The 27,377-nt window shown below is 49.7% G+C and overlaps 1 protein-coding gene across 1 annotated transcript in view; it reads right to left on the bottom strand.

Annotated features, from left to right (window-relative positions):
* The window catches only part of SMG1 (SMG1 nonsense mediated mRNA decay associated PI3K related kinase), a 1,828,328-nt gene that overhangs the window by 1,128,464 nt on the left and 672,487 nt on the right, over positions 1–27,377 (bottom strand). The window contains exon 27 of the mRNA XM_086940872.1: positions 16,480–16,624. Within this exon, the coding sequence (XP_086796998.1) occupies positions 16,480–16,624 (145 nt within the window). The remainder of the gene's footprint in view (positions 1–16,479; positions 16,625–27,377) is intronic.

Genomic DNA, 27,377 nt, shown 5'->3' with positions numbered 1-27,377 from the left:
GTGGTGGTGGATGCGGTGGAAGTGGTGGTGGATGTGGTGGTTGTGGTGGTGGTGGATGTGGTGGTGGTGGTGGATGTGGTGGTGGATTTCATGGTGGATGTGGATATGATGGTGGATGTGGTGGTGGATGTGGTGGTGGTGGTGGATATGATGGTGGATGTGGTGGTGATGGTGGATGCGGTGGTGGTGGAAGTGATGGTGGTGGGTGTGGTGGATGTAGTGGTGGTGGATGCGGTGGTGGATGAGGTGGTGGTGGATGAGGTGGTGGTGGATGTGGTGGTGGATGTGGATGTGGTGGTGGTGGATGCGGTGGAAGTGGTGGATGTGGTGGAAGTGGTGGATGTGGTGGTGGATGTGGTGGTGGATGCGGTGGATGTGGTGGTGGATGTGATGGTGGATGTGGTGGTGATGGTGGATGTGGTGGATGTGGTGGTGGATGTGGTGGTGGATGCGGTGGTGGATGCGGTGGTGGTGGTTGTAGTGGATGCGGTGGTGGTGGCTGTAGTGGATGCGGTGAGGGTGGATGTAGTGGTGGTGGTTGTAGTGGATGTGGTGGTGGATGTAGTGGTGGTGGGTGTGGTGGTGGTGGTGCATGCAGTGGTGGTAGATGTGGTGGTGGATGTGGCGGTGGATGTCATGGTGGATGTGGCGGTGGATGTCATGGTGGATGTGGCGGTGGATGTCATGGTGGATGTGGCGGTGGATGTCATGGTGGATGTGGTGGTGGTGGGGGTGGTGGATGTGATGGTGGATGTGGTGGATGTGGTGGTGGTGATGTGGTGGATGTGGTGGATGTGGTGGTGGTGGATGTGGTGGTTGTGGTGGTGGTGGATGTGGTGGTTGTGGATGTGGTGGTTGTGGATGTGGTGGTTGTGGATGTGGTGAAAGTGGTGGTGGATGAGGTGGTGGAAGTGATGGTGGTGGGTGTGGTGGATGTGGTGGTGGTGGATGCGGTGGTGGATGAGGTGGTGGATGCGGTGGTGGATGTGGTGGTGGATGTGGTGGTGGTGGATGCGGTGGTGGTGGATGCGGTGGTGATGGATGCGGTGGTGGTGGATGCGGTGGTGGTGGATGCGGTGGTGGATGTGGTGGTGGATGTGGTGGTGGTGGTGGATGTGGTGGTGGATGTGGTGGTGGAGGTGGATGTGGTAGAGGTGGATGTGGCGGTGGTGGATGTGGCGGTGGTGGATGTGGCGGTGGTGGATGTGGCGGTGGTGGATGTGGTGGCGGTGGATGTGTAGCGGTGGTGGATGTGGCGGTGGTGGATGTGGCGGTGGTGGATGTGGCGGTGGTGGATGTGGCGGTGGTGGATGTGGCGGTGGTGGATGTGGTGGATGTGGCGGTGGTGGATGTGGGGGATATGGTGGTGGTGGTAATGGTGGATGTGGTGGTGGATGTGGGGTGGATGTGGTGGTGGATGTGGTGGTGGTGGTGGATGTGGTGGATGTGGTGGATGTGGTGGATGTGGTGGATGTGGTGGAGGTGGTGGAGGTGGTGGAGGTGGTGGAGGTGGTGGAGGTGGTGGAGGTGGTGGAGGTGGATGTGGTGGTTGTGGATGTGGTGGTTGTGGATGTGGTGGTTGTGGATGTGGTGGTTGTGGATGTGGTGGAAGTGATGGTGGTGGATGAGGTGGCAGATGAGGTGGCGGATGAGGTGGCGGATGAGGTGGCGGATGAGGTGGCGGATGAGGTGGTGGATGTGCTGGTGGATGTGCTGGTGGTGGAGGATGTGGTAGTGGTGGTGGATGTGGTGGTGGTGGTGGATGTGGTGGTGGATGTGGTGGTGGTGGATGCGGTGGAAGTGGTGGATGTGGTGGTGGATGTGGTGGTGGATGTGGTGGTGGATGTGGTGGTGGATGTGGTGGTGGATGTGGTGGTGGTGGTGGATGTGGTGGTGGTGGATGTGGTGGTGGTGGATGTGGTGGTGGATGTGGTGGTGGTGGATGTGGTGGTGGTGGATGTGGTGGTGGTGGTGGATGTGGTGGTGGTGGTGGATGTGGTGGTGGATGTGGATGTGGTGGTGGATGTGGTGGTGGATTTCATGGTGGATGTGGAGGTGATGGTGGATGTAGTGGTGGATGTGATGGTGGATGTGATGGTGGATGTGGTGGTGATGGTGGATGCGGTGGTGGTGGAAGTGATGGTGGTGGGTGTGGTGGATGTAGTGGTGGTCGATGCGGTGGTGGATGAGGTGGTGGTGGATGTGGTGGTGGTGGATGCGGTAGTGGATGTGGTGGTGGTGGTGGTGGTGGTGGATGTGGTGGTGGATGTGGTGGTGGTGGATGTGGTGGTGGTGGATGCGGTGGAAGTGGTGGATGTGGTGGTGGATGCGGTAGATGTGGTGGTGGTGGAGGATGTGATGGTGGATGTGGTGGTGGATGCGGTGGTGGATGCGGTGGTGGATGCGGTGGTGGATGCGGTGGTGGATGCGGTGGTGGATGCGGTGGTGGATGCGGTGGTGGATGCGGTGGTGGTGGTTGTAGTGGATGTGGTGGTGGATGTAGTGGTGGTGGGTGTGGAGGTGCATGCAGTGGTGGTAGATGCGGTGGTGGTGGATGTGGTGGATGTGGTGGTGGATGTGGTGGTGGTGGGGGTGGTGGATGTGGAGGTGATGGTGGATGTGATGGTGGATGTGGTGGTGGTGGGGGTGGTGGATGTGGTGGTGATGGTGGATGTGGTTGTGATGTGGTGGTGATGTGGTGGATGTGGTGGTGGTGGATGTGGTGAAAGTGGTGGTGGATGTGGTGAAAGTGGTGGTGGATGTGGTGGTGGAAGTGATGGTGGTGGATGGGGTGATGGATTTGGTGGTGGTGGATGCGGTGGTGGATGTGGTGGTGGATGCGGTGGTGGATGTGGTGGTGGTGGATGTGGTGGTGGTGGATGTGGTGGTGGTGGATGTGGTGGTGGTGGATGTGGTGGTGGTGGGGGTGGTGGATGTGGTGGTGGTGGGGGTGGTGGATGTGGTGGTGGTGGGGGTGGTGGATGTGGCGGTGATGGTGGATGTGGTGGTGATGTGGTGGATGTGGTGGTGGTGGATGTGGTGGTTGTGGATGTGGTGGATGTGGTGGTGGAAGTGATGGTGGTGGATGGGGTGGTGGATTTGGTGGTGGTGGATGCGGTGGTGGATGCGGTGGTGGATGTGGTGGTGGATGAGGTGGTGGATGAGGTGGTGGTGGATGTGGCGGTGGTGGATGTGGCGGTGGTGGATGTGGCGGTGGTGGATGTGGCGGTGGTGGATGTGGCGGTGGTGGATGTGGCGGTGGTGGATGTGGCGGTGGATGCGGTGGTGGATGTGGCGGTGGATGTCATGGTGGATGTGGATGTGATGGTGACTGTGGTGGTGGTGGATGCAGTGGTGAAGTGGTGGTGGATGTGGTGGTGGTGGATGTGATGGTGGATGTGGTGGTGATGGTGGATGTGGTGGTGGATGCGGTGGATGTGGTGGTGGTGGATGCGGTGGTGGTGGATGGGGTGGTGGTTGTAGTGGATGTGGTGGTGGGTGTGGTGGTGGTGGTGGATGCGGTGGTGGTGGATGCGGTGGTGGTGGATGCGGTGGTGGTGGATGCGGTGGTGGATGAGGTGGTGGATGTGGTGGTGGATGTGGTGGTGGATGCGGTGGTGGTGGATGTGGTGGTGGTGGATGTGGTGGTGGTGGATGTGGTGGTGGTGGATGCGGTGGAAGTGGTGGATGCGGTGGAAGTGGTGGATGTGGTGGTGGTGGTGGATGCGGTGGATGTGGTGGTGGTTGTGGATGTGGCGGTGGATGTCATGGTGGATGTCATGGTGGATGTGGTGGTGGATGTGGTGGTGGATGTGATGGTGGATGTGATGGTGGAGTTGATGGTGGAGTTGATGGTGGAGTTGATGGTGGATGTGATGGTGGATGTGATGGTGGATGTGATGGTGGATGTGATGGTGGATGTGGTGGTGGATGTGATGGTGGATGTGATGGTGGATGTGATGGTGGATGTGGTGTTGATGGTGGATGTGGTGGTGGATGTGGTAATGGTGGATGCGGTGGTGGTGGATGTAGTGATGGTGGGTGTGGTGGTGGTGGGTGTGGTGGTGGTGGATACAGTGGTGGTGGATGTGGTGGTGGATGTTGCGGTGGATGTGGTGGTGGTGGGTGCGGTGGTGGTGGAAGCGGTGGATGTGACATTACGCCGCCCGGCCTCCGGGATGTGGGCCACGAGGCTGTGTATGATCCTGAATGTTGCATACTGCTAGATAATGCCTCTTGATGCTTACGGGAGGTTTTGCCTGTTCATGTCCTCTGTGTTCCCGCAATAAAAATATTTAAAAAAATTAAAAAAATACACAATTAGTTGAGAAATACACTGGCTACGTAGTTATCAGCTAAAAGTGTACTAAACCAGAGCAGCTGAAAGATCACAATTTCATGGTTAACGCATGTGCAGATTGTCAAGGTACTCGACATCTACCATAGCGATAAAACTAATTCCATACAACACATTTTGCTGCTCACATGTTTACTTAACGCACAAGTTACTACTTGTGTAACGATATATCTGTAAGAGACATTAGTTAGTGATAGATTCCTTACCTTAGAATATCCCCAGGCGTCAGACTGGATCCGGAAACTTTTGCGTAGCAATACCCCTGCGCGCCGGTAGGCGTCGTCTGCGGCTCCGCGTCCGTCGTCGGCGTCGTGAGCGCCGGGATGACGTCGCCGGAGTACTTAGACGGCGCCCATGCGCGCTGACGTCAGTTCTGATAACACAGCTTTTCCGCGCCAGATACGCAGAGCCATGATAGAACTAACACTGGTGCCATGAAACTAGGGCCCTGAAAGGGGATGACCTTAACCCTAGATATCGGTTCGCAGAACGGGGAGGATGGGTGGGTCGGTAAGGAATCTATCACTAACTAATGTCTCTTACAGATATATCGTTACACAAGTAGTAACTTGTGCATCTGAAAGAGACACGTTAGTGATAGATTCCTTACCTTAGAATAGATACCCCAGCAATACCAACCCCGGTGGTGGGTCTGCGAACCAATATCACACCAGAAAGTCCTGGAGGACGGAACGGCCAAAGAAGCCATCCCTCCGGACTTGACTGTCCAGGCAGTAGTGTCTTGCGAACGTGTGCAGCGAGGCCCACGTAGCTGCCTGGCAAATGTCCTGCAGGGGGACACCGCGGCCCAGGGCAGTTGTCGTTGCCCGAGTGGAGTGAGCCCGCAATCCAGCTGGGGGCTCCTTCCTCGCCATGGAGTAACATGCTTGGATACACAAGATGATCCACCTAGAGATGGTCCTCTTGTGCACAGCCTTTCCCTTCTTCGCGCCCACGTAACCAACGAAGAGTTGGTCATCCACCCGGAATTGGCGTGTGCGATCTAGGTAGTAGGAGAGCGCACGTTTTGGATCCAGACGGTGGAGCCTCTCCTCCTCTTTCGAGGGATGCGGAGGCGGAAAGAAGGTGGGCAAAGTGATGGACTGCCCGATGTGGAAGGCCGTGACAACCTTGGGCAGAAAGGAAGGTCGTGTACGTAACACCACCTTATCAGGATGAACAGACAGGAAAGGTGGAGAAGAAGAAAGAGCCTGGAGCTCACTCACCCTCCTGGCAGAGGTGATGGTAACCAGGAAGGCCGTCTTTAGAGTAAGGAGACGAAGAGGGCAGGTATGAAGCGGCTCAAAGGGAGCACACATCAGATAGGTGAGAACCAGATTCAAGTCCCACTGGGGCATCACGAAGGGAACAGGAGGGAACATGTGCGTGATGCCCTTCAGAAATCTACTCACAATAGGGGACTTGAATAAAGAAGGCTGATCTGGTAGCCTCAAGAAGGCTGAAAGAGCAGAAAGGTACCCTTTAAGAGTGCCCAGAGCAGAGCCCTGCTGGGCAAGGGAAAGAAGAAAGAGCAGCACTTCCGAAAGGGGTGCAGAGAGAGGATCCACAGCCTTTGCTGTGCACCATGCCACAAATCTGTTCCACCGGCAGGTGTATACCGACTTTGTGGAGGGACGCCTGGCTGCCAGAATGATATCACAGACTTCGGGAGGCAAGTCAAATGGCCTCAACTGCCGCCGCTCAATCTCCAAGCTTGTAGGTGGAGACTGGACAGGTTTGGGTGCAGGACCGTCCCCTGCTGCTGCGACAGAAGGTCCTCCCGAAGAGGCAGACGAATCGGGGGATCGACTGACATGCTGAGTAGCTCGGGATACCAATATCTTCGTGCCCAGTCCGGAGCCACAAGGACGACCTGGGCCCGGTCGCGCCTGATCTTCTTCAGCACTCTGGGCAGAAGTGGTATAGGCGGAAAGGCGTACAACAGACCGCAGCTCCACTCGCGACGAAAAGCGTCTCCGAGCGAGTGCCGCCTTGGAAACTCCAACGCGCAGAACTGCTGACATTGCGCGTTCTCTTCTGTGGCGAATAGATCTAACCAAGGCTCTCCCCACTGTCGAAAGAGACCTTGCGCCACATCCGAGTTCAGACGCCATTCGTGATCCATCATGCACCGGCGGCTGAGTTCGTCCGCCCTGGCATTCAGAGAGCCCGCCAGGTGTTGAACCACCAGGGTCACGCCCTGATGTTCCAGCCACTGCCAGAGGCGCAGAGCCTCCTGGCAAAGGGTCCACGACCCCACACCGCCCTGTTTGTTGCAGTACCACATGGCGGTGGTGTTGTCGGTGAACACTTGCACCACGCTCCCCCTGACAGAGGGGAGGAATGCCTTCAGTGCAAGACGAATCGCCAGCAGCTCCAGAAGGTTGATGTGGAGCTGGGACTCCGCCGGAGACCAGAGGCCTCTGATCTCCGCCTCCCCCATGTGGCCTCCCCAGCCCTGGAGTGACGCGTCCGTCACAACTACGTGCTCCGGCTGGGGTAGGGAGAGGGGTCTGCCACTGACCCAGTCGCGGCCCGTGAGCCACCACTGCAGTTGCTTCGCAGTGCCCTCCGAGATCAGGACATGATCGGACAGGTTGCCCTGATGCTGGGCCCACTGAAACTTCAGGTCCCACTGCAGAGCCCGCATCCGCCACCTGGCGTGACGCACCAGAAGGATGCAGGAGGCCATCAGTCCCAGAAGCCGCAGCGTCAACCTGACCGAGACCCGGGATAACGGCCCGAAGACAGGAATCAGAGCCCGAATATCCCGAACCCGCTGCTCGGGTGGGTAAACCCGAAACTGCGCCGAGTCGAGAACCGCTCCGATGAAGAGGAGCTTCTGAGAGGGACACAGGTGTGACTTCGGCACATTGATGGAGAACCCCAGCAAGTGCAGGAGGTCGGCCGTAGTCTGGAGGTGGCTGACGACTGTCTGGGGCGAGCCCGCCTTCAACAACCAGTAGGGGAAGACTGACACCCCTTGCCTGCGCAGATGGGCTGCGACCACCGCCATCACCTTCGTGAACACCCGTGGGGCGCTGGTAAGGCCGAAGGGGAGCACGGTAAACTGAAAGTGCTCGTGGCCTACCGTGAACCGCAGGTAACGCCGGTGGGCCGGCAGGACGGGGATGTGGAAATAGGCGTCCTGCAAGTCCAACGCTACCATCCAGTCTCCTGGGTCCAGGGCAGCCAGGACCTGAGCCAAAGTGAGCATCTTGAACTTCTCCGTACGGAGGAAGCCGTTGACGTTCCGCAGATCCAAGATAGGGCGTAGGCCCCCTTTGCCCTTCTTGGGTACCAAAAAGTAGTGGGAGTAACAGCCACGTCCTACTTCTGGCCCAGGAACGCGCTCGATGGCCCTCTTGGCCAAGAGGGCCGAAACTTCCTCTTGCAGAAGTTGCAAGTGATCCCCCGACACACGGTGGTATTGAGGTGGCATGGATGGAGGGGAAGACTCGAAGGGGAGGGAGAAACCCCTTCGGACAATTTGCAGCACCCACCTGTCCGAAGTGACTGTATGCCAGTGGGAGAGGTGATGGCGGACCCTGCCTCCCACAGGCGTCACATGGGCCTGAAAACTCGGACTAGGAAGGTTTTGAGGCGGGGGCTGCTGAGGGAGGTGTGGACTGGCCTCGCCGCTGACCCCGACCACCGCCGCGGCGGTTCCCACGACCGCCACCGCGCTGCTGGACATTTTGCGGCGTGTGGCTGGCGGTCCGTGGTGGGGCGCCCCTTCCGTGGCCACGAAAGGAGCGAAAGGCACCCGATTGCTGGCGTGGGGCCGTAAGGCCCAAGGACTTGGCCGTGGCCCTGGAGTCCTTGAAACGTTCCAGCGCATGGTCTGCCTTGTCGCCGAAGAGGCGACGGCCATCAAACGGCATGTCCAGGAGGGTGGCCTGGACATCGGCCGAGAAGTTGGCGGACCTCAACCAGGCGTGGCGTCGAACCGCCACCGTCGTTGCCATCGCCCTGCCCAGTGAGTCCGTGGTATCCAGCCCACACCGGATAGAAAAACGTGCCGCATCTCGGCCGTCCGCAAGGGTTTGGCTGAGTTTAGCCCTGACCTCCTCAGGGCATTGTGGCAGCACCTCCGCAACCGTGTCCCACAGAGTGTGGGTGTAGCGGCCCAAGAGACAGTTGGTGTTCACTGACCGTAGCCCTAGGCTCACAGACGAGAAGACCTTCTTCCCGAACTGCTCATATCTCTTGGATTCCCTGTCGGGCGGGGCCGACGGGAATGCGGTCTGGGAGTTGGAGGCCTGGATGACCAGACTCTCGGGGGTGGGGTGGGTGGACAAAAAGCAAGGGTCGCCCGGTGCCGGGCGGTAGCGTCTGGCCACGTTCCTGTCCACAGGGGGGCCTGTGGCGGGCTTGGACCAAGTGCCCAGAAGAACGTCACACAAGGCCTCGTTGAACGGCAGGAGGGGCTCCGCGGAGCCGGACTGCTGTTTGAGGACCTCAGTGAGGAGATTAGTCCTCACGGCCTCGACGGGGAGCTGAAGGTTTAAGGCCTTAGCTGCCTTCGTCAACACTACACTGTAAGCAGAACCCGCCTCCGAAGCCACAGTCGGGGGCGACGTAAATCTAGTGTCTGGCGAGGTGTCAATACCACTGGCCTCCCCAAGCTCATATGTCCAGTCCTGATGTGACTGGCAATCACGTGCCAGAGGGTCCTCGGACCCCTCACATTGCTCCTCGTCACCCGGCTCCTGGAGACCAGGATTAACAGCCAGGGCCTCCTCGTGGAGATAGAAGTCTCCAAAGGCCGACGGAATCGGCGCCCAGCGGCGCCCCTCCGACTCCTGAGTAGGACCGTAGGAAGCATTGGGGTCGGCAACCACATCGGCTGCCGGGGACGACACCTGAAGGGACGGCGCCGGCGAGGCCGTAAGGTCGACCGGCGGGGTCCCGGATCCGGAGCCGGATCCAGCGAGGTCGCGCGGCGCCGGGACCGAAGTCGCCAGCGGCGCCGGGCCCGAAGCACCCGACGTCGTCGGGGCCGAAGCGCCCGACCCGGAAGGACCTCCAGACGGAGCCGATCGGCCCGAAGGCGCCACGGGAACCGACTGAGGAGGGAGGGCCCTCATGGCCATGAGGTACCTCTCGACCTCCTCCTGCGACGCGCCGTGCCCAGGGACCCGAAGGTGTGGGGCAGGCGGTGACGCTTGCGACTCCCGCGGAGCCGCGTGGGCGGTGTCGCCCGAGTCCCCGGTCGCATCATGCGAGCGACGGGGCGGGTCGGAGGATCGATGGTGTCGCTCCGACCTCTCATGCCTCTTACCTGAGGACTTGGAACCAGACGATCGGTGTCCACTCCCGGAACGTCGATGACTCCGACCTCGCGACCTATCCCTCGACCTCCCGTGGGACCGGGACCGGGACCTGGAGCGGCGCGGGGCCGACTGCCTCAGCTCGAGACGCTTGCGGGACCGCTCCCGCCTAGCCTTCGACGTCAGGGCCCGGCAGTCGGAGCAGGTTCGATCGTCGTGGTCGAGGCCTAAGCACTTCAGGCACCGGCGATGGGGGTCCGTGACCGACATGAGTCGGCCGCACTTCGAGCAAGGCTTGAACCCGGGCATCCCTGGCACCGATAGTCGAGGATCGACTAAATAGAGGATCAAAAAGATCAAAAAAGTTTTCAGTCAAAAAGTGACTGGGGGTAGAGCTTCTTCCGGATCTGCGCTAGCTGGCGCGGAAAAAAGAAGAACTGACGTCAGCGCGCATGGGCGCCGTCTAAGTACTCCGGCGACGTCATCCCGGCGCTCACGACGCCGACGACGGACGCGGAGCCGCAGACGACGCCTACCGGCGCGCAGGGGTATTGCTACGCAAAAGTTTCCGGATCCAGTCTGACGCCTGGGGATATTCTAAGGTAAGGAATCTATCACTAACGTGTCTCTTTCAGATATTGCAGCAAGGCAAGAGATTATCAAGAGAAAACTCAGACTGATAGGAGCTTTGTTAACACATGAACTGGCAAAGATATGAAAACCAATATGTACACTATTTATCAGCAGTACATTTAAAGAGCTGACTGGCAAAGGGGATATTTACTATTCATCTGGTCGATAAGGTGGAGGACTTTCAAACGGTCTGGACGACATGGCTGCTGCAATTCAACTGTAAGGCTGTGCACCGAACAAGCGTCCACCTCTCAGCAGGATGCAACTTCGCAGCAACAACAAAAAGACGTCCATTACATGTTAAAATGTTACGAGTTTATATTCAAGTTGACTCGTATACAGAATGCCCCCTTTTACTAGCATAAAAAGTCGGGAGCCTTGGGGGTTCACAATGGGCCACACGTGTCCAATTTCGATGTCAGGCAACTGAGACGAGCATTGTAGTATATTTAGCAAATGCAGTGACGTGACTGTTAAATAATGTACAATACCTAGGCGCATGTGCAGTTTGAACAAATCACTGTGCTAATTAAAGGTGACGTTGACAGCTGCTAAAAATACCAAATCAAGAAAAGAAAAAAAAATACCATCCGGTGGAGCCTAATGAAGTGACGACTGCCCAGCTTTATCCATATTCAACAATACCCCAACAAGAGTTTAGGTTTGACACACGCACCAAGCACAGTGCAGATGCTTCCGGACTAGGGTGCACAACTACAGAGATTAGATAAACATGACACGATACACCACTGAAGTATGCGCGTTTTCGCTAACACTGCTAACAGACGGAGGGCATTGCTGTGGGGAGGGGGGAGGAGAAATGCGACATGGCGGGCAGGGGAGGGGGCGGAGCGGCGAGAGGGTGTTAAGCAGCAGGGGCCTTTGAAGTGAAGGTGTGGGAGGAGTGCGGCTGAGGGAACAGACGGTGATTTGGTGATGTGCACGCGCATTTTAGGTCAATGCGCAAGCGCATTGACCTAAAAGCCACGGGCACAGCACGAAATCGCCCAGTTAGTTAAAGGTTGTTTAAAGCCCTATATACTCGCAAGCTCGATGCGTGCGCATCGAATAGCGAGACCTAAAAAATCAGATCCTCCTCCAGCTCGTCCAGGGAAACTTTTCGCATTGTGAAAAGACTCCTGGTCAGGGCACTGAAACCGCTCTGATAGCAGTGGTGGAAGAGGCCAGAAACATCCTTGACTCAGGAGGTTCAGTGGCAGTGATCCTCCTGGATCTGAGCGCTGCCTTTGACACTGTGTACCATCATACCCTGGTCCACCGGCTCAAGGGAGTGGGAGTCACCAGGTTGGCCCTGTCCTGGCTGAAATCCTTCATCCATAACAGGACCTTCTAAGTCCTAGAGGGCAACACCAAAAGCTCTTCAATGTGTACATGTCCCCCCTGGAGAAAATAGTTACCCTCATGGTATTAGACTGGTGACCTACGCAGACGATACCCAGCTTGTCGTATCCCTGCACCAGCGGGATCACTCCCCTAATGACCTATGTTCCAGCCTCAAAGATATCACCTGCTGGATGAACAGCTCCCTCCTCAAACTTAACAGCGAAAAAAGAGAGATTATGGTACTGGGCAATCAATCTTACTTTTCACCAGAGACTATGTGGCCAGCCTATATGGGACCAGCACAGACCTCAAAACAAGACATAAAAAGCCTGGGAATATGGCTTGACCAGGACCCCATGTTCAACACCCAAGAAAGGAAAACCGCGGGGGCCTGCTATGGCCTGCTTCGTACTACCCGAAAAAAAATTGTTTGTTATTTATTGGCATTGATTTTTAATTTGTTAATTATTTATTAATTGGTAATTAGTTTCTAATAATGTACTAAATAATTATATAAATTGTGTTATTTTTATGTGGAGTGTGTTGTGGCTTTAGAGGGGAATAGTGTTGGAAGTAATTTAATTATAATTAAGTAATTATTTTTATTCAAAGGTATTTATAATTAATAAAGTGATTATTAATTGGTAAATAATTTTTGAAAATTGATTAATTGATAATTAAATGAATTGTATTAAGATGTTTATGGAGCGGGTTGTGGGTTTATAGGGGTAAATGGTGGAAGTAATTTATTATAATTAAGTAATTCTTAATTAAAATGTATTCAGTATTTATTTATTTTTAAATGCTAATTAATTATTAATTGGTCATTATTTTTTAATAATTTATATATTTTAATAATTGTGTTAAATTATTTTATGAGCGAATTGTGTGTTTATGGGGGAATAGGGTGGGAAGTAATTTAATGTTAGTTAAGTAAATATGTATTTTTTTTAAGGGTAATTCATTTTTAATTTTTTTACTTAATTTAAAAAAAAATAAAAAAAATAAGTATTTTAATTTAAACCCCCTGCTATCCAAGACTTTCCCTAAAGTTATACATTCTGGAGTGGGAATAATAATGTTTACCCTATGCTATCCAACACTTTCCCTACTGTTCCACTCACTGGAGTTGGAAAAGTAATGTTAACCCCTCCTCTATCCAATACTTTCCCTACTGTTGCACTCTCTGGAGTGGGAATAGTAATTTTTACCCTTACGCTATCCAACACTCTCCCTACTGTTGCACTCAATGCAGTGGGAATAGTACTTTTAACACCTACGCTAGCCTACATTTTCCCTACTGTTGCACTCTCTGGAGCGGGAATAGTAATTTTAACCATCCTGTTGCACTCACTGGAGTGGGAATAGTAATTGTAACCATTACGCTGCCCAACACTTTCCCTACTGTTGCACTCACTGGAGTGGGAATAGTAATTTTAATTCCTACGCTATCTAACACTTTTCCCTACTGTTGCACTTACTGGAGTGGGAATAGTAATTTTTACCCCCACGCTAGGCAACACTTTCCCTACTGTTGTACTGTTTGGAGTTGGAATAGTAATTTTATTCCCTCCGCTACCTAATATTTTTTTATTATTTTAGTATATAATTAATTTAAAAAATTCAAAATAATTGTAATTTTTTAAATGTGTTATATATATTTATTTAATTTTAATTAATATTGTTTTATGTGTATAGATGTAATTATAATGAATACGATTTTTTTAACAAGTAATAAGTTATTAAAATAATTTAAAAATATTATTAAGTATATAGTATATGTATAGGTTTAATATATGTTTACATTATAAATATATATTTGTTATACTTTTTAAACATTTTAAAATATTTTTAACTATGTTTATTTTAATATGTATTATTTACTTTACTTGTTTTACAAAAAAAATCATTTTTACCAACGATATTTTTGACATCGATTTTTTCTCTCGATATTTTTGTACTTACCATTATGTAGATAGGATGTCGATATTCTTGACTTTCGATAATTTTGCATCGATATTTCTGTGGGTCGATATTCTGTCAGTGATTCCTGCTGAACAGTATGGAGTAAAGCCGCAGGCAAGCCAGCCTCAGTTAGCGTCATGATGGGGAGAATCCCAATTGTGCCAGCTTTAATACTATGCAGTGATGACCCATCGCACATACCCTGATTATGTGGTGATAGTCTCTGGGAGGTGGGGGCACATTCAACTGGCATTGCAGTAATATCCTGTAGGACGACTGAGTATACCTTGCCTTCAGGGGACACTACAGCCCAACACGTTGATTCCCTATCCAGACTCAGTGTTCACTTCACGGGGGCCAAATCACATTCCACAACCAAGGCACAGGAGTGGTCATGTCTTCTTGTCCCCGCCATAGGCAGTCTGAGGTCTTGCTGCATAGGCAGAAAACGATCACGGCAGTCCACCCCTCCCCCCCCATAGGCCATCTGCGACCAGCCCCCCCCCCCCAAGCCAGTTTAGGGGACCGGTGGTGTCTTTACTCCCCGAGCAGGGCACGCACATCGTAAAGCAGCGCTGTGGGGGTGCATCAGACCCACATATCCTCATCTCCTGCCTCCCGTGGGGAGTAACATCAAGTCCACCGGCCCCTTCTCACCAGGGGAGACTGCCACACCCATTCACCAGGGCTGCTTCAGTCAACACCGGCAGTGTTCCCAGCACCGCGGACCCTGCCCTCTTCCAGATCCAAACAGGCGCTCGTGCCGTCAGGCCGCAGCCTCAACTCCCAACAGCCTAAGCACCAGGCCTAGGGCCCCTGGCCCTATGGACCCCGGTATGCTCAGTCGAGGACCCTCGCATCTACTCTCCAGGGTCTTCACGCTTGGTACATTGACCTTTTGAGCAGCTACTACAGCAGGCTCCATCCCGAAGCAGTCGGCGTCTAGCAGAAAGGTGGATCACAGAATATTTCGGCCTCTCGTGAAGGGGGATACTGGGGGGGCCTGTGGTATGCCCTCCAACCAGTTTAGCTGCAACGCAGACATGCAGGGCAACTCCAAGCCTACGGGACAGCCCCTGATCATGCCACTACAGCATCGGAGGGGCAGGCGGCCCAAAGTTCAAGCAGCACATTCATCAGTTATGTGGGGGCCCACCTAATCTGTGAGCGGCGGTGTCACATCCCAGATGGGGTCCCCACTCATGTGCTACGGGTAGGCAGTATTTTGGGGCACTGGAGCAGCAGGATGCAAATGTTGGGGCGGAATCGAAGGCTCAGTTTTGCTGCACGGCCATCTTGTTTGGCACCCCTAGTTGGCGTTCACGTTGATGCTGTCTTTAGCATCTTAGCCCACGCAGATACAAATGCTGGAAAGCAGCGGCAAGAGACACCACACACCAGCTAACATGAGACAAGGACAAATAGGGAAACCACTCGCTCCCTGCAGCTCCTTCACATTGTTGTGTGGTTACATGGGCCCTGGGCACAGAAAACAACCATTTTACACATTCACATTTAAAGTTGGCATTTTTAAACTATTACTTTTAACACACATTTGCTTGCACAAACGCATGGTATAATTTTTTTCAGAAATGGGTTTGCTTACACTTCTTCGTAGGCATATTATTAAGCCCTTGACCTTTCTGTAAAAGGAATAAATAAGTTCACTGCGCAAAATGTTGTTGTCTGCTCGGCGACAGCTCTGCAAGGGTAGAATCAACAATGACAGCCAGAGCTCCAGCATGGAAGCATGGGTAAAGTTTATTATATAAGCTACATCAATCCTTTGTTTAGACAGAGGAGCATTTTGTTAGTACTGAGAGGTCACCCTATGTCAGAATTCCAGCCCAGCCGAATCCAGTTACCTTCCTGAGAAGGATGGTGGCCTGCTCTACACCAAGATGGGTTTCCAGATGAAACAAACCCACAGGTAAATGGGGGGTGTAGATCATCCTGAGGTATTCTGGCAGATTCTTATCCCCCTATGACTATTAGGATAGGAAGCGTAAGGTAGGAGTATAGATACAATTATATGTCTTCACATAATCAATCTAACAGCACAATGGTTGAACTGTTTATCTTTTTTAACATTCTCGTAATGCTGATTACTACTGCTTCAATAAGTGTTTAAAAAGCAAATTTGAGTACTTCCTTTGTCTCCCTTTGGGCATTTAGGAATTACTAACGAAAGGGGTGGATCCATTCCCACAAATTCCTTGGGGAGTAAGGGTTGTCATATTCTGAGGTTGCATATTTCATCTGCTACCATGTAGGGTTAGGGTTCCAAATGGTGCACTGTGAGCTAGCCAAGTCGAAGGTCAACATATTGTGGTGTGCATGAACTCAGTCCTGCACAGTTTTGACGTTTATGTTGTCCAAATGAATGAACCATTCTACAACACTACCTGCCCCTCAAAATTCTTCGGAATTTGACAAACTTGAGACATCGGTTAGGTTATATTTACTGAGTAGCTGCAATAATGCCTGCCTAATTGCTTTAGATTTACTTTAGGAGATACCTGGGCAAAAAATGGTGGAATTCATAACTTTGTTCCAGCTCCCTCTGCTTCCCAAACATCAAGTCATACCATGAGAATGTGAGGAGCAATGGCTGTTTAGCTCTAAAATGTTATTTTATTTGGAACACCTATCAATTACATTTGAAATGTGCTCCAGAATGGAGAGGAGGAAATATGAAACCCACTAAGTGTTAATTTAACCTGCTAAAGTTTGAAAAAAGTTGTAACAGTGACAGAAGTTACATTGGAAAAAAAACTAATTATTCTGTCATTTAATGTCGAAAAACATGTTGGGTGGAATGTCCCCTTTAATTTGGATTTGCATACATGCATGATTTAAATTATTATACATCAGTTTCTCATGAGAAAAGGCAGCCATGTAACTTACTCTGTAATTGATTGCCACTTCAGCTCATCTACTTGGTCGAAAGCTGATGTGAGACAAACTGAACTTCTGAGCAACTGAACTTCTATTGCTTTTTGAAGTTCCCTTGGGTCCGGGCTTAATATGCTAGGAAGAAGTTTCTTCATGTCTATAAAAAAACATAAAACTCAAATTATAGTTCTTAAAAAGGCAAAATATTTAGGAATACATTAAATCACATCAAGTACATGCCACAGAGAAGATCCAAAGAAGCGCAAGATAAAAATAAAAAGGATGGAAAACGAAGATATGTTTAATGTCAGTGCATCGAAACTAAATCTTGAAATATCCTGAAACAGTTAAAAGAAAAATGAAAAATGTAGCTGCTTGTCATGAAGTGCCTCAAACACAGATAAGAAAAAAGTTACTTACCACGTAAGCATCTGTCTGTAGAGTGTTGTACTGTAGATTTCCCTGTGCTACATATTCGTGCCGTCTAGTGTTGGGCACAGACATTTTCAAGTTTTTTTTATTCGAAGTCATCTTTGGAGTCATGAGGTATATGATGGACCCCCCCCCCCCCTTAGCTGGAAATGCGCATCACCACCGACTTCATGCTAAATTGTTTTTTGCACAGTGGTCGAGAGTAGCATGGAGTGGCGAGTCGACAAAGTGGTGCAGATGTTTATTGCAAAAGGAGATTAAATAGTGAAGAGATCCGTGATCCGGGTCACATGCCTTCAGGGAGGACTGTGGGCACATGTGAATCTACAGCACTACACACTATGAATGCTTACAAAGTACCATTTGGTGCTCGCATCATGTATTGCTGAAGATACATATGCTCTTCTTCGACTGTAAAGTAGTAGTCTGCTACAAGTGATGGCTAGCGTGGGGATGATGTAGATTTCTGAAATAAGGTCCGTCTGACCAACTACAGCCTTTTGTCTACCGAGGATGTCTGGTGAGTATGTCCACACAGGAGTGTTCGGTGACCGTGTGTGGGGCTTCCCAATCGGCTGCTTTACATCTGGTAGCCAGCGGAATATACCAAAGAAGGCCATAGTTGCTGCCTTCTTCCATGTATTGGGCCAGGGAGTAAAACAAATGGTTCTTTTGACCTTGTGATAGTCAGTCTGAATGTACTTACCTATTTATCTAGCAACACCTGCTTTGGCTATAGGTTGACCATTGTGAGACTTTGTGAAGGCTACAAAGAGTTGGTTTGACTTATGAAAGAAATTACTCCGGTCAATGTAACACCTGAGAGCATGTTTAACATCTAGAGTGTGTAGGGCTTTCTCAGCTACAGAGTCTGGTAGGGGAAAAAAAGACTAGGAGCAAGGTTAATGTGGAAATGAGACACCAACTCAGGAAGGAACGTAGGATTGGTTCTCAGTACCACCTTGTCTTTATGACCCTGAATGAAAGGTTTCTGTAATGTGAGAGCTTGCAGTTCACTTACTGCACCAAGAAAAGCCACCTATCCAATTTAAACAAGCTTTATTTGACACAGTCATAAAAGCACATAAACAATATATATAATATTTACAATACAAATGCCATACACAATTGTATACAAAAACCCTGTTTGGTCAATGGGCAATTACACATTTTGTGTACCCACGATGATTCATGGTTTTCTAAAGCGTTCTCTACTTTAACAGTTAATTAAACCTAACAGACATCTCATTTCCTAAGACAAAATATATAGAAATTCATAAAAAGCACTATAAATAGGAATTCACTCTATTGGGGATCACGGATGTGGGGATGGATATGGTTGTCTAAAATCAATAACTTGAGAAGTGTTTTGACACAATATAGCCTACATATTTTTAAATAGAGATGGTTTTCGACCTGATTAGCCACATTCACCCTAGATATTTGGTAACTGCCAAATATATAGGGGATGAGGTATTCGTACGTAGAATTCTTTCAGCTGCCAGACTGCTCCTTGTCCCCAAGAGTTCACATACGGGCCTCAACCACACACTGCGAGGGGTTTCATAGGCTGGGCAGGCGAATAACATATGCGCAACTGAGTCATTGCAGGTTGAGCAGCTAGGACACTTACTCTCACATGCTTTGTTCCACCTTGATGTGAAAAACCTTAGGGGCAACGTGCCCGCTCTCAGCTAAAAGTAGTGCTTCCTATCTAGAGGTTTGGGGACAGTATCCCAGTATGGTTCATAACTCGAAATGAGTTCGAACTCCAAGAATATTCCTGTTAATGAGGATACATCACTGGCACTAAGGGCATCGAGTGTAACCATCTCCCAGTATTTTTCTTTTAAAACCTTCTTTGTTGGAAAACAACAGGGCTCGAAAAATCCAAAAAATTGTACTAGTCCTGCAGGACTAGTACCTTACAAAATGTCCTAGACCTAACTGCAACCTACTTGACCTCCGTCGAGCAAATGTGAGAAGATAACCAGATTTAAAGGCATCTTTATTGCTCATTAACTTTGCGAGCAATAAAAATGCCTTTAAATCTTGTTATCTTGTCACATTTGCTCAGTTTTCTCAGACAGAGGACAATAGTTGGTTTGATTTCCTACTCGCCAGAAAGGGCGAGTAGGTTCTAAAAACAGCTCGACCTTGTTAAATTTAGCTCGACTATGCGAGCGGTCGGGTGGAATTTGAGCCCTGAGCAAGCTATAGTAGGTTCATCCCAGACCATTGACATTCCAATTTTAGCTAGGATATTTTTAACGCCACGCTGCCAATTGATTTTGTGGAAAGTGTCAGCTTTTATGATGTCCATAAAACCCTCTGCATATGGTGTCTAAAATCTGCGCCAGTACAACACAGTGCGTAGCTTAGGTGTGTCAAGAAGGGGTTTCCTCCCAAGGTCATAGAACAGTGGACACAGTGGTGTACTTTGTAGGAGGTTGGTAATGCCCCGCAGGAACTTGTTTTCAGACACGCTAAGTTTAGACAAGTTCTCTAACCCCCCCAGTTCTACACCATGTAGTGCAGAGCTTACCCCTTTTGCTTCATATATTTGGAGCACTGGTCGAATAGGTTTTGTAAGAGACCTGTTATGCGCAAGGCGTAAGGCCCCCAACAGTTGCAGATGTTTCAGTGTAGCCATGTCAATCTGGTGGTTCCACTTAAGGTAGCTCTGCAGGTTCACCCCTAAATATGTGAACTCCCTAACTTGCTCCAAGGAACGATTATTCATTAAAATGCCACATTTAAAAACTTTGTTGGTTAAAAGTCATAAGTTTCATTTTCGGCACATTTACCAAGACCATGAGCAGAGCAAAATTCCTCAAATACTGTCAGAGCTCGTTGAAGCCCACTTGGAGTCTTCGAAATTATCAATGTGTCGTCCGCAAACATTAAAATCTGGATTTTAATCCCTGCTAAAATCGGGGCATCTGGGTTCACACGTGTCATACAATCAACTATCCTATTAACCCTTTCGGGTGGCGTGTGCTGATGACGAGCTGAGCTCGTCATGTAACGCGGCTTTTAAAAAAAAGCCGCACAGCGCAAAAATCGCTGCAGCAGCGATGCGGTTAATGAACACAGTGAACAAGGTCGGGCCATAGCGCATCCCTGGGGCACCCCTCACTCAATGGGAAAAGAATCAGTCACCTGGCTCTGGGAGCCCCAACGTATTTTTGCATAGTTACCCTCGTGCAATCTCTTTCAAAGCGTCAGAAGTTCGATGGGCAGCCCCAAATCTTGAAGGGTCACCCATAGCCTAGAACGAGTGACAAGATCGAAGGCCGCTTTTAGATCCACAAAGGCAGCATACATGCGGCCTTTGTCCAGAACCACCATCTTCCAATGTAGTAAGACAAAACACCTGATCAATGGTGCTTAAGTATGCACGGAAGCCAGTTTGCAAAGGTGACAATATACTATACACCTCAGCCCAGGTCTGGATCTTATTAAGGATTAGTCTACCCAGTATTTTTTGTAATGAGTCGATTAGGCTAATGGGACGATAGTTCCCCGGCAATGATTTATCTCCCTTTTTGTACACAGAGATTATTGTGGCTCCTTTCCAAGAGTCCGGTATTGGAGCTCCTCGCGCAATTGTATTAACCAATAGCAAAATGTATTTTCTCTATCTTGTTTTGTCGTGGAGAAACACATCAGCAGGGATACCGTCTGAGCCGGGTGCTCTCCCTCCAACAACAGCACCAAGGGCGGTCTCAAAGTCTTCGATGTTAAAAGCCTCAGCTACAAAAAATGTATAGCTTGCCCCCATCCACAGTCGACTCCAAGGGCTACGCGCCTACTGTGGTCCAAAATGTTTAACCCACTCTTCCTGTGAAACATGATTGATTGGAGATTTAGGAGTACACTCTCTGTTCCACTTGATAATGTTCCAGAAATGTTTACTATCCTTCTTATTACTAGCCTCTTTAAGATCCTGCCTCCTTTTTTCGTCCCAAGAGCGTTTTGCTATGGCCATGGAGTTTTATATGCCTGCCTAGCTACACGTACTGCGGCTGGTTCGCCTTTTTTAATGGCCTTCCCAAGAAGAGCTCTTGTCCGCCGGCAATCACTATTGTACCAGCGGCAGGGATTCTGATGTGTTACTTTCTTTGGCTTGTGAAGTTTGATAAAAATAGGTTCTCAAGTGTAAAAAAAGACTATCGTGGGACTGGGTGACGTTCTCCAAACCTATACTATTAGAACATATGCTATTCAATGTTATAAAGGGCATGGTCACCCTCCTTTGCAATTTTATTCAAAGCCCTTGGGTTTTCAACTACGCTCGACCACTTGAGTTGTCTCATATCATTCGTAGGGAATACATCATGGGAGTGTAACTCAATCTCTCTACAGGACACTTGTTCAGGCAACCACCATTTTAAAGCTACACACAGAGGATTGTGATTGTTTTCAAGTCGATCCTTCACCTCCATGTCGTCGAGGGTATACCAGAGTTTCAAACTAACAAGTATATAGTCAATCCTTCTTTTACTGGACCGGTTTTTAAATGTGTAGAGCCCTAGCTTATCTTGGGAAATCCTGCCATTTAGTGCCCCGAGCCCCTTCTCTAGGCAGACAGAATTTATCTGTATAACCGACTCTGTCCATTTCTTTATGGGAGCAAGCTCCAGCTTTGGGATTCCCCACTGAGCATCTTCCTCTTCAGTGAGGAGCCATTTCTCCCTTGCAAGTGGCTCAAATGTTGTGTTAAAATCACCTGCTAAAACTATATTACTTTCTTGAGAGTGGGAGTTCGAGGAGATCTAAAGCCTCTAAAACTTGAGACCTAACCCCCTCTTGTTCCCCTCACATAGATGTTAAAATATAAATTTTACCTAGTGATCCCAGGTTTAATCTTAGTGCTTGGATGCTGTTGCTATTGGTATGAAGTTCTTAATACTAATGCCTGATTGCCAGACCCATATGGTCAAACCACACGAGGGACGACCTTTTGCCCCTTTTACTGCCAGCACAAAATAGTTTTAAAAGCCTACCCGATATTGTGCAGTTAACAGCCATGTTTCTTGAAAACAACAAATATCAAAAAGGTCACCGAAAGCTAACCAAACTGGAGATAGTAATTTGGAGCCGATTCCTGCAAAGTTCCACAATAACAGAGTATCCCTTTTAAGACCTTGGATGGTAGGTGTTAGGTATATGTAATTCTCTGTGCGGGGATTGCTAGTCCTTTTTAAAACCACAGGTTCAGGTACAAAGTCAAAGTATTATTTGATTTAGGTCTCTACTGAGAACAACACATTTTCTACAAAGCAGATGCTATTGCTATACATATAAAACAATCAATACAAATTTAAAAAGGATTTTAAAAATATAAACAAGTTATGACATATAAATTCATCAGGGGGAGAGTTAAAAAGCTTCATCAAATTCTGCCCCGACGAGAAGGTGTACCTAAATTGTAATGGTTTTAAATAACGTTTTGTAGCCTCAGGTACATGTGAGGTTAACTTTTGGACGGGCTTTATCGGCCTATTGTGAACTCTGCAAGACCAAGTCATTAATTGGTCGCTTTCCCTAGTTGTTGGCAGGTCTTCTCCACTACCAGTGCAAGATATGTGCACACCAGTCAGACAGTCATTTCATTCGAGAGTGGAACTACCTATTCTAGTTGCCAGTCGTGTGTGGTAGTTGTTAATGTTACTGGCAGGCGGAGACTGCCTAAACTGAATAGACAAGTGGTATGGGGAACAGGTTCTATATTCAAGTGCCAGTAAGATTTCAACTAAAGCTTCGCTCTGTAGAGTTAGTTCAATGCAATCCAGGGGTCAGTGGGAGAAGTGAGCCTAACCGCTTTCACTATGTTGTCCCTTATTACAGAGCGACAACCCCTTACATGCCATATCCAGTGTATAACCTTATTGGTCAGTGAATCTGCACTTTGTGTTATTTTGCCCCAATTTCGGAACGTTCACCATGAAAATTCTATGAGTTTTATGTGGCTTGAGGGTTGCGCAATCCCCCCTCTCTTCATGATTAACATGCTGCCTGGTTGAGGGTGTGCTAGTGTATGTGCTCCTACCCTGCTGTGGCTGTACCTGCTTACTTGATGTGTTATTAAGCATAGAGCAGGTTGTGGTTCTGGTGTTGGGCGGTGCATTACTTCCAGTAGGGATCGCTGTAGGCGGCTTGGCCACCTTACTACATAGGGGGTGGGTCGCAGTACTCAGTGACTCTTAGCTCGAGGGATGGATGATTTTGCCTGAGCTAGTGGCAGGTTGCATGAGATATTGGCACTGCAGGTTGAACAAGGAGTACTGGAAGACTTTCCTTGCGTCAGATACTTAAGCATAGTTGTTAGGCTCACCATCATGGCTTTCATAGACCTTAATTCAGTCTGGAGCGAGTGGACTACCCGAATAACCTCTTGTGTGTCAGGAATATGATTCCCAACCTCATTGGCGGGCTGCTCTGCGCTTTTAACCATTGGCGCTTCAATACCCATTGTGCTTTCCTCCCCCTGCGAGTTGGACAGAATGGCGAATCTATTGGTACAAGGAACTAAGGGATCAATTAATAAAGACTGGGTACCATCAGTTTCCAGGGGGTTTGGGACAACAACAGTGGGAGTGGACTCCCTAGCAGCACTTGTTTGACTCTCATCCTTACTCTCCTTAGGACCCTTTTTGGGCTTGAGAAACATATTGGGGATCACGGGCCTGTTTTGGGTGTTCCTGGTAGAGTGCACCATGCTAATTAGGGGCTTGTCCTTCACATGCAATACGATCTAAAACACAATTGCTTGCTGATTTTTTAGGTGTCTTCCTTGCATTTTTCCCTTTGAGACTTTTACACCCCTCCCTTCACTTCCATGGTCTTTCTTTCCCCCCATCACTATTTGATAGTATTAGTTCTTAGTAATATCCACACGAATACACTCTAATAGGCAGTGGACAGTTGTCAGATTTCAGGTGTTACCAAAGTATGCGGAGCGGGTAGCAAATGTTACTGAACAGTACCTTGTTAGAATTATAGTATCTTGGATGGGCCTGCTCTGGGCAAAGGGGAGGGGGGGGGGGGCGCTGCCCTGCCTCTTCCTGGCAAGGACGGGCCCGCTCTTGGCCCGGGCGCACCCACACGCGTCCCGCGAAGCGGAAGCCGCGAGCAAACTCAATGCGCCTCCTGGAGCATGATGATGTGAGCAGCAGACAGGGAGCAGTCTGGGGGCTGTAGTCCTCCCCCCATGGTCTGGGCAAGTTGCTGGTGGTGCCGGTGTTGCCGGTGTTGCGCAGGTTCTGCAAAGCAGGAGCCACGAGCAAACTTATCCCCCATCAGGAGAGGTAATGGAGAGAGCAAAAATAGAAGGGTCCGAAAGAGCTAGATTCTATAAGGTACAGTAAATAGGAGCTTTTATCCCAACCGCGATAAAGCATTAGCAAATTCAACAAATTTGCCATGTGGAAACTTTTTGAGCAAAAACTTTTGGTTAGTGGGATTGTGGTAGGGTTAGCTACTTTGGTAGACCAATTCCGACAAGGAGCCAATCCCGGGGACTAGCAAGATCCACAGAAACAGAATAGTAGCACTCTTAAATAGTAATGACAGTCACTTTTTGCCTGGTATCTGATGCAATATTGACAGAAGTGAACTGGGTTCCTGTTATCCAGGTCCCCACTGCCAGATCTATGCCTAAAACTGTACAATAGATCCACAAATTGGAAATACATTTAACCCCCGGTAAGTCCCTAGTTAATGGTACCCCTTGTACCGAGGACAAGGAGGCTAAAGAGTCCCTTACCAGCAGTCCCTAAGGCTGTAGTGTGTATTGTGCCCCTCTATGGGACCCCAGCACCAACATGTAAACTGCCATTGTAGGCTGCTTACCATTGTGTAGAGAAAAGTGAAGACACAAACGTGGCATGATTCCTGTGTGCCATGCCTACAGACACTACATGCAGTATAGATAAGTCACCCCTACAGCAGGCCTTACAGCCCTAAGGCATGCTGCACTATACTGCATGTATGGGCATATCTGCATGAGCAGATATGCCCCTGTGATGTCGAAGTCAATTGTTCGATATTACAAGAACAGGGACACCATTTTGAGAACATATGCTGGACACTGGTGTTTACGAGTTCCCCCAGACAGATGATGGCTTCACTGAAACTAGAGATGTTTGGTATCAAACATCTCATATTTACAAATCCACACTGATTCCAGTGATAGATTTATTAATACATGCACCAGAGGCCACCTTATAGGTGTCCTATGAAAACGTACCGAGTACTAGTGTGCTGGCTGACTGCTGTAGCGCAGCCTGCCACTACATGCAGGTTTCTGGCCCCCTGTAGGTGAGGGCCTGTGCTATCTGAGGGCAGAAACCATGCCTGCTCTGACTGGAGGTGATGTAACCTCCTCCAAGCCGATTAGCTAAGTGATCAGGATATCAAGCCAGGAGGCTTCAAAGGTCTCTGCTGCCTTTGATCTGCAACCCAAGGCTTCCCCAGACATGGGAAATGCAACCCCCTGCCGCGGGTTCATTTGGTACCAGGATAGGCAGGAAAATTAGTCAGGAGGTGTGTACCTCTCTCAGGCTATTTCCCCCCCTAAGGTGGGCTACCTGATGTGAATACTAATTTTAGAATTCCACCATTTTAGTTTTGTAAGATTGGGCTTTGTGAGTCAGGGTTATGCCGGCAAGGAAGTCATTATATACAGGGTATAGACACCCTAAAGGTGATTAGCCTATTGGCAACTACCTGTCACTCCCCTTAAGGTCCCTTAATGAATATGTAGGTGGCACCCATGACTCCTAGAATGCATTATTCAGCAGATCCAGAAAAAGAGGACAAACACGAGCCCAGAGAAATGTGAGACATTAGATTAGCTGTGTACTTTTGGCACAAACCCTGCCTGCACCAGTCTCAACATTCATGACCAGCGACTCATCCTGTAGCTGAACAGCTTCCAAGAATCCCAGGAGATTGCCAGCCCTTTGCAATTGGCAGCTATCTCCCTTGGAGTAGAGGAGCTACTTCCCTGCAGTACGCAGGCACTGAAAATGCAAAGTACGGTTTACCAAGGTGCTGCTCCCCGGTGATCCCGATGCAGCGGCCTCCCAGGAAGAGGACAATGTGCTCCTGAAGATCAGATCTGTCCTCCCACCAAGTGAAAGGACACAAGGTCAACTGCAGCCACACAGGACCAATAGCCAGGGTACCGGACCCCTTTCAACAAACACTACACTAAGAACGAGCGAGCAACAAGGGGTGTCAGCACTGCAGAGACCCACCTCCAGGGAGGCCAAACTTTCCTGATTTTGCTCCCTCGACCAGCAAGAGAGACAACCGCAAGACGTGATGATGCACAGAGCCCAGCCGACTTTTCCACTCTGCACCTACGCACCCCAGTTCAGGAACCATCCAACCAAATGTGCTCCCATGTGACTCCGAGCCCTGCGTTGGGAGCTCTCGGGCTTGTCCCCAGGTCCCCCTCTGCCGTCTGTTTCTAGGTGGCAACCTTCTTTCCACAGGTGTATCGTGCACAGCTACCAACTCGACCAGCACCTCTGCACCCAGATGCCCCAATGCAAGTAACGAGTAACTGATGATAGTACTTTGGACCTTGGGCCCTGATGACCCTAAATCCTGATGGAGACCCTCAGAAACCTCCCGTAAATAACTGTAGGCAACATGTCTTTTCTCCCATGGTAAAGAATTGCTGCATAAAGTCTCATTTAAATGAACTGGTTACTTACTTGTAAAAATTAATATTTATGAAGTACTTACAAAATTCTTGGTATCAAAATTTATATAAAAATATCAATTATTTTTAGATCTCGCCTAGGCAGTACATATGCTGTCTCTTCGAGCCATGCTATATCTAGAATATTGGGTTAAGCACCGCATTCCCCCCCCCTTTTTTTTAGGTCTCGTGGCGTTAACCGCGTGAAAGCGCGGTCTCGCCAGAGACCTATTGTGAGCGACTCAGCTTTCTAGGAGACGAGACCTGGCCGCGCGCATCTCCAAGAACCGGATCGGAGCAGGCCACGCAAACGCGCTCGCTGTGGCCATCTCCTGTCTCCTATTCTTGCACTCGTCACTGCGTAGATGTTCCAAGGCTCCTGGGCTGTGCGCGGGTACAGGGTAGCTGAGTCACAGGGAAGCTCACTGCGCTGCAGGCAGGCATGGCCCACAGCTCTGGATCCTGGACTGCATGATTAACTAGAACTGGAGTTTAATCTGTAACTTCTACTGCACGTGGAACAAGCAGGTTTGTGGGACCTTCTTTAATTGCTTTAGGATAATGTCTCTTGCGCAGCGCATGCATGTTCATAGGCAGCAGTCGTGGACACGGTACGTAGCTGTGTTTACCTTCCTATAATTAGGTATGGAGGAGAACGGCTCTCTGGAAAAGCAAGCCTCCCGTGGTAAACCTGATCTCCGTAGTGATGGCATGCAGTAAATTATTTAAAGGGTCTGTGTCCTCCAGGTGCAAAAAAAGG

This window comes from Lissotriton vulgaris, chromosome 10 (assembly GCF_964263255.1).
Source record: "Lissotriton vulgaris chromosome 10, aLisVul1.2, whole genome shotgun sequence".
In the NCBI taxonomy this organism is placed as follows: Eukaryota; Metazoa; Chordata; class Amphibia; order Caudata; family Salamandridae; genus Lissotriton; species Lissotriton vulgaris.
This window is presented reverse-complemented; position numbering and strand designations above follow the sequence as displayed.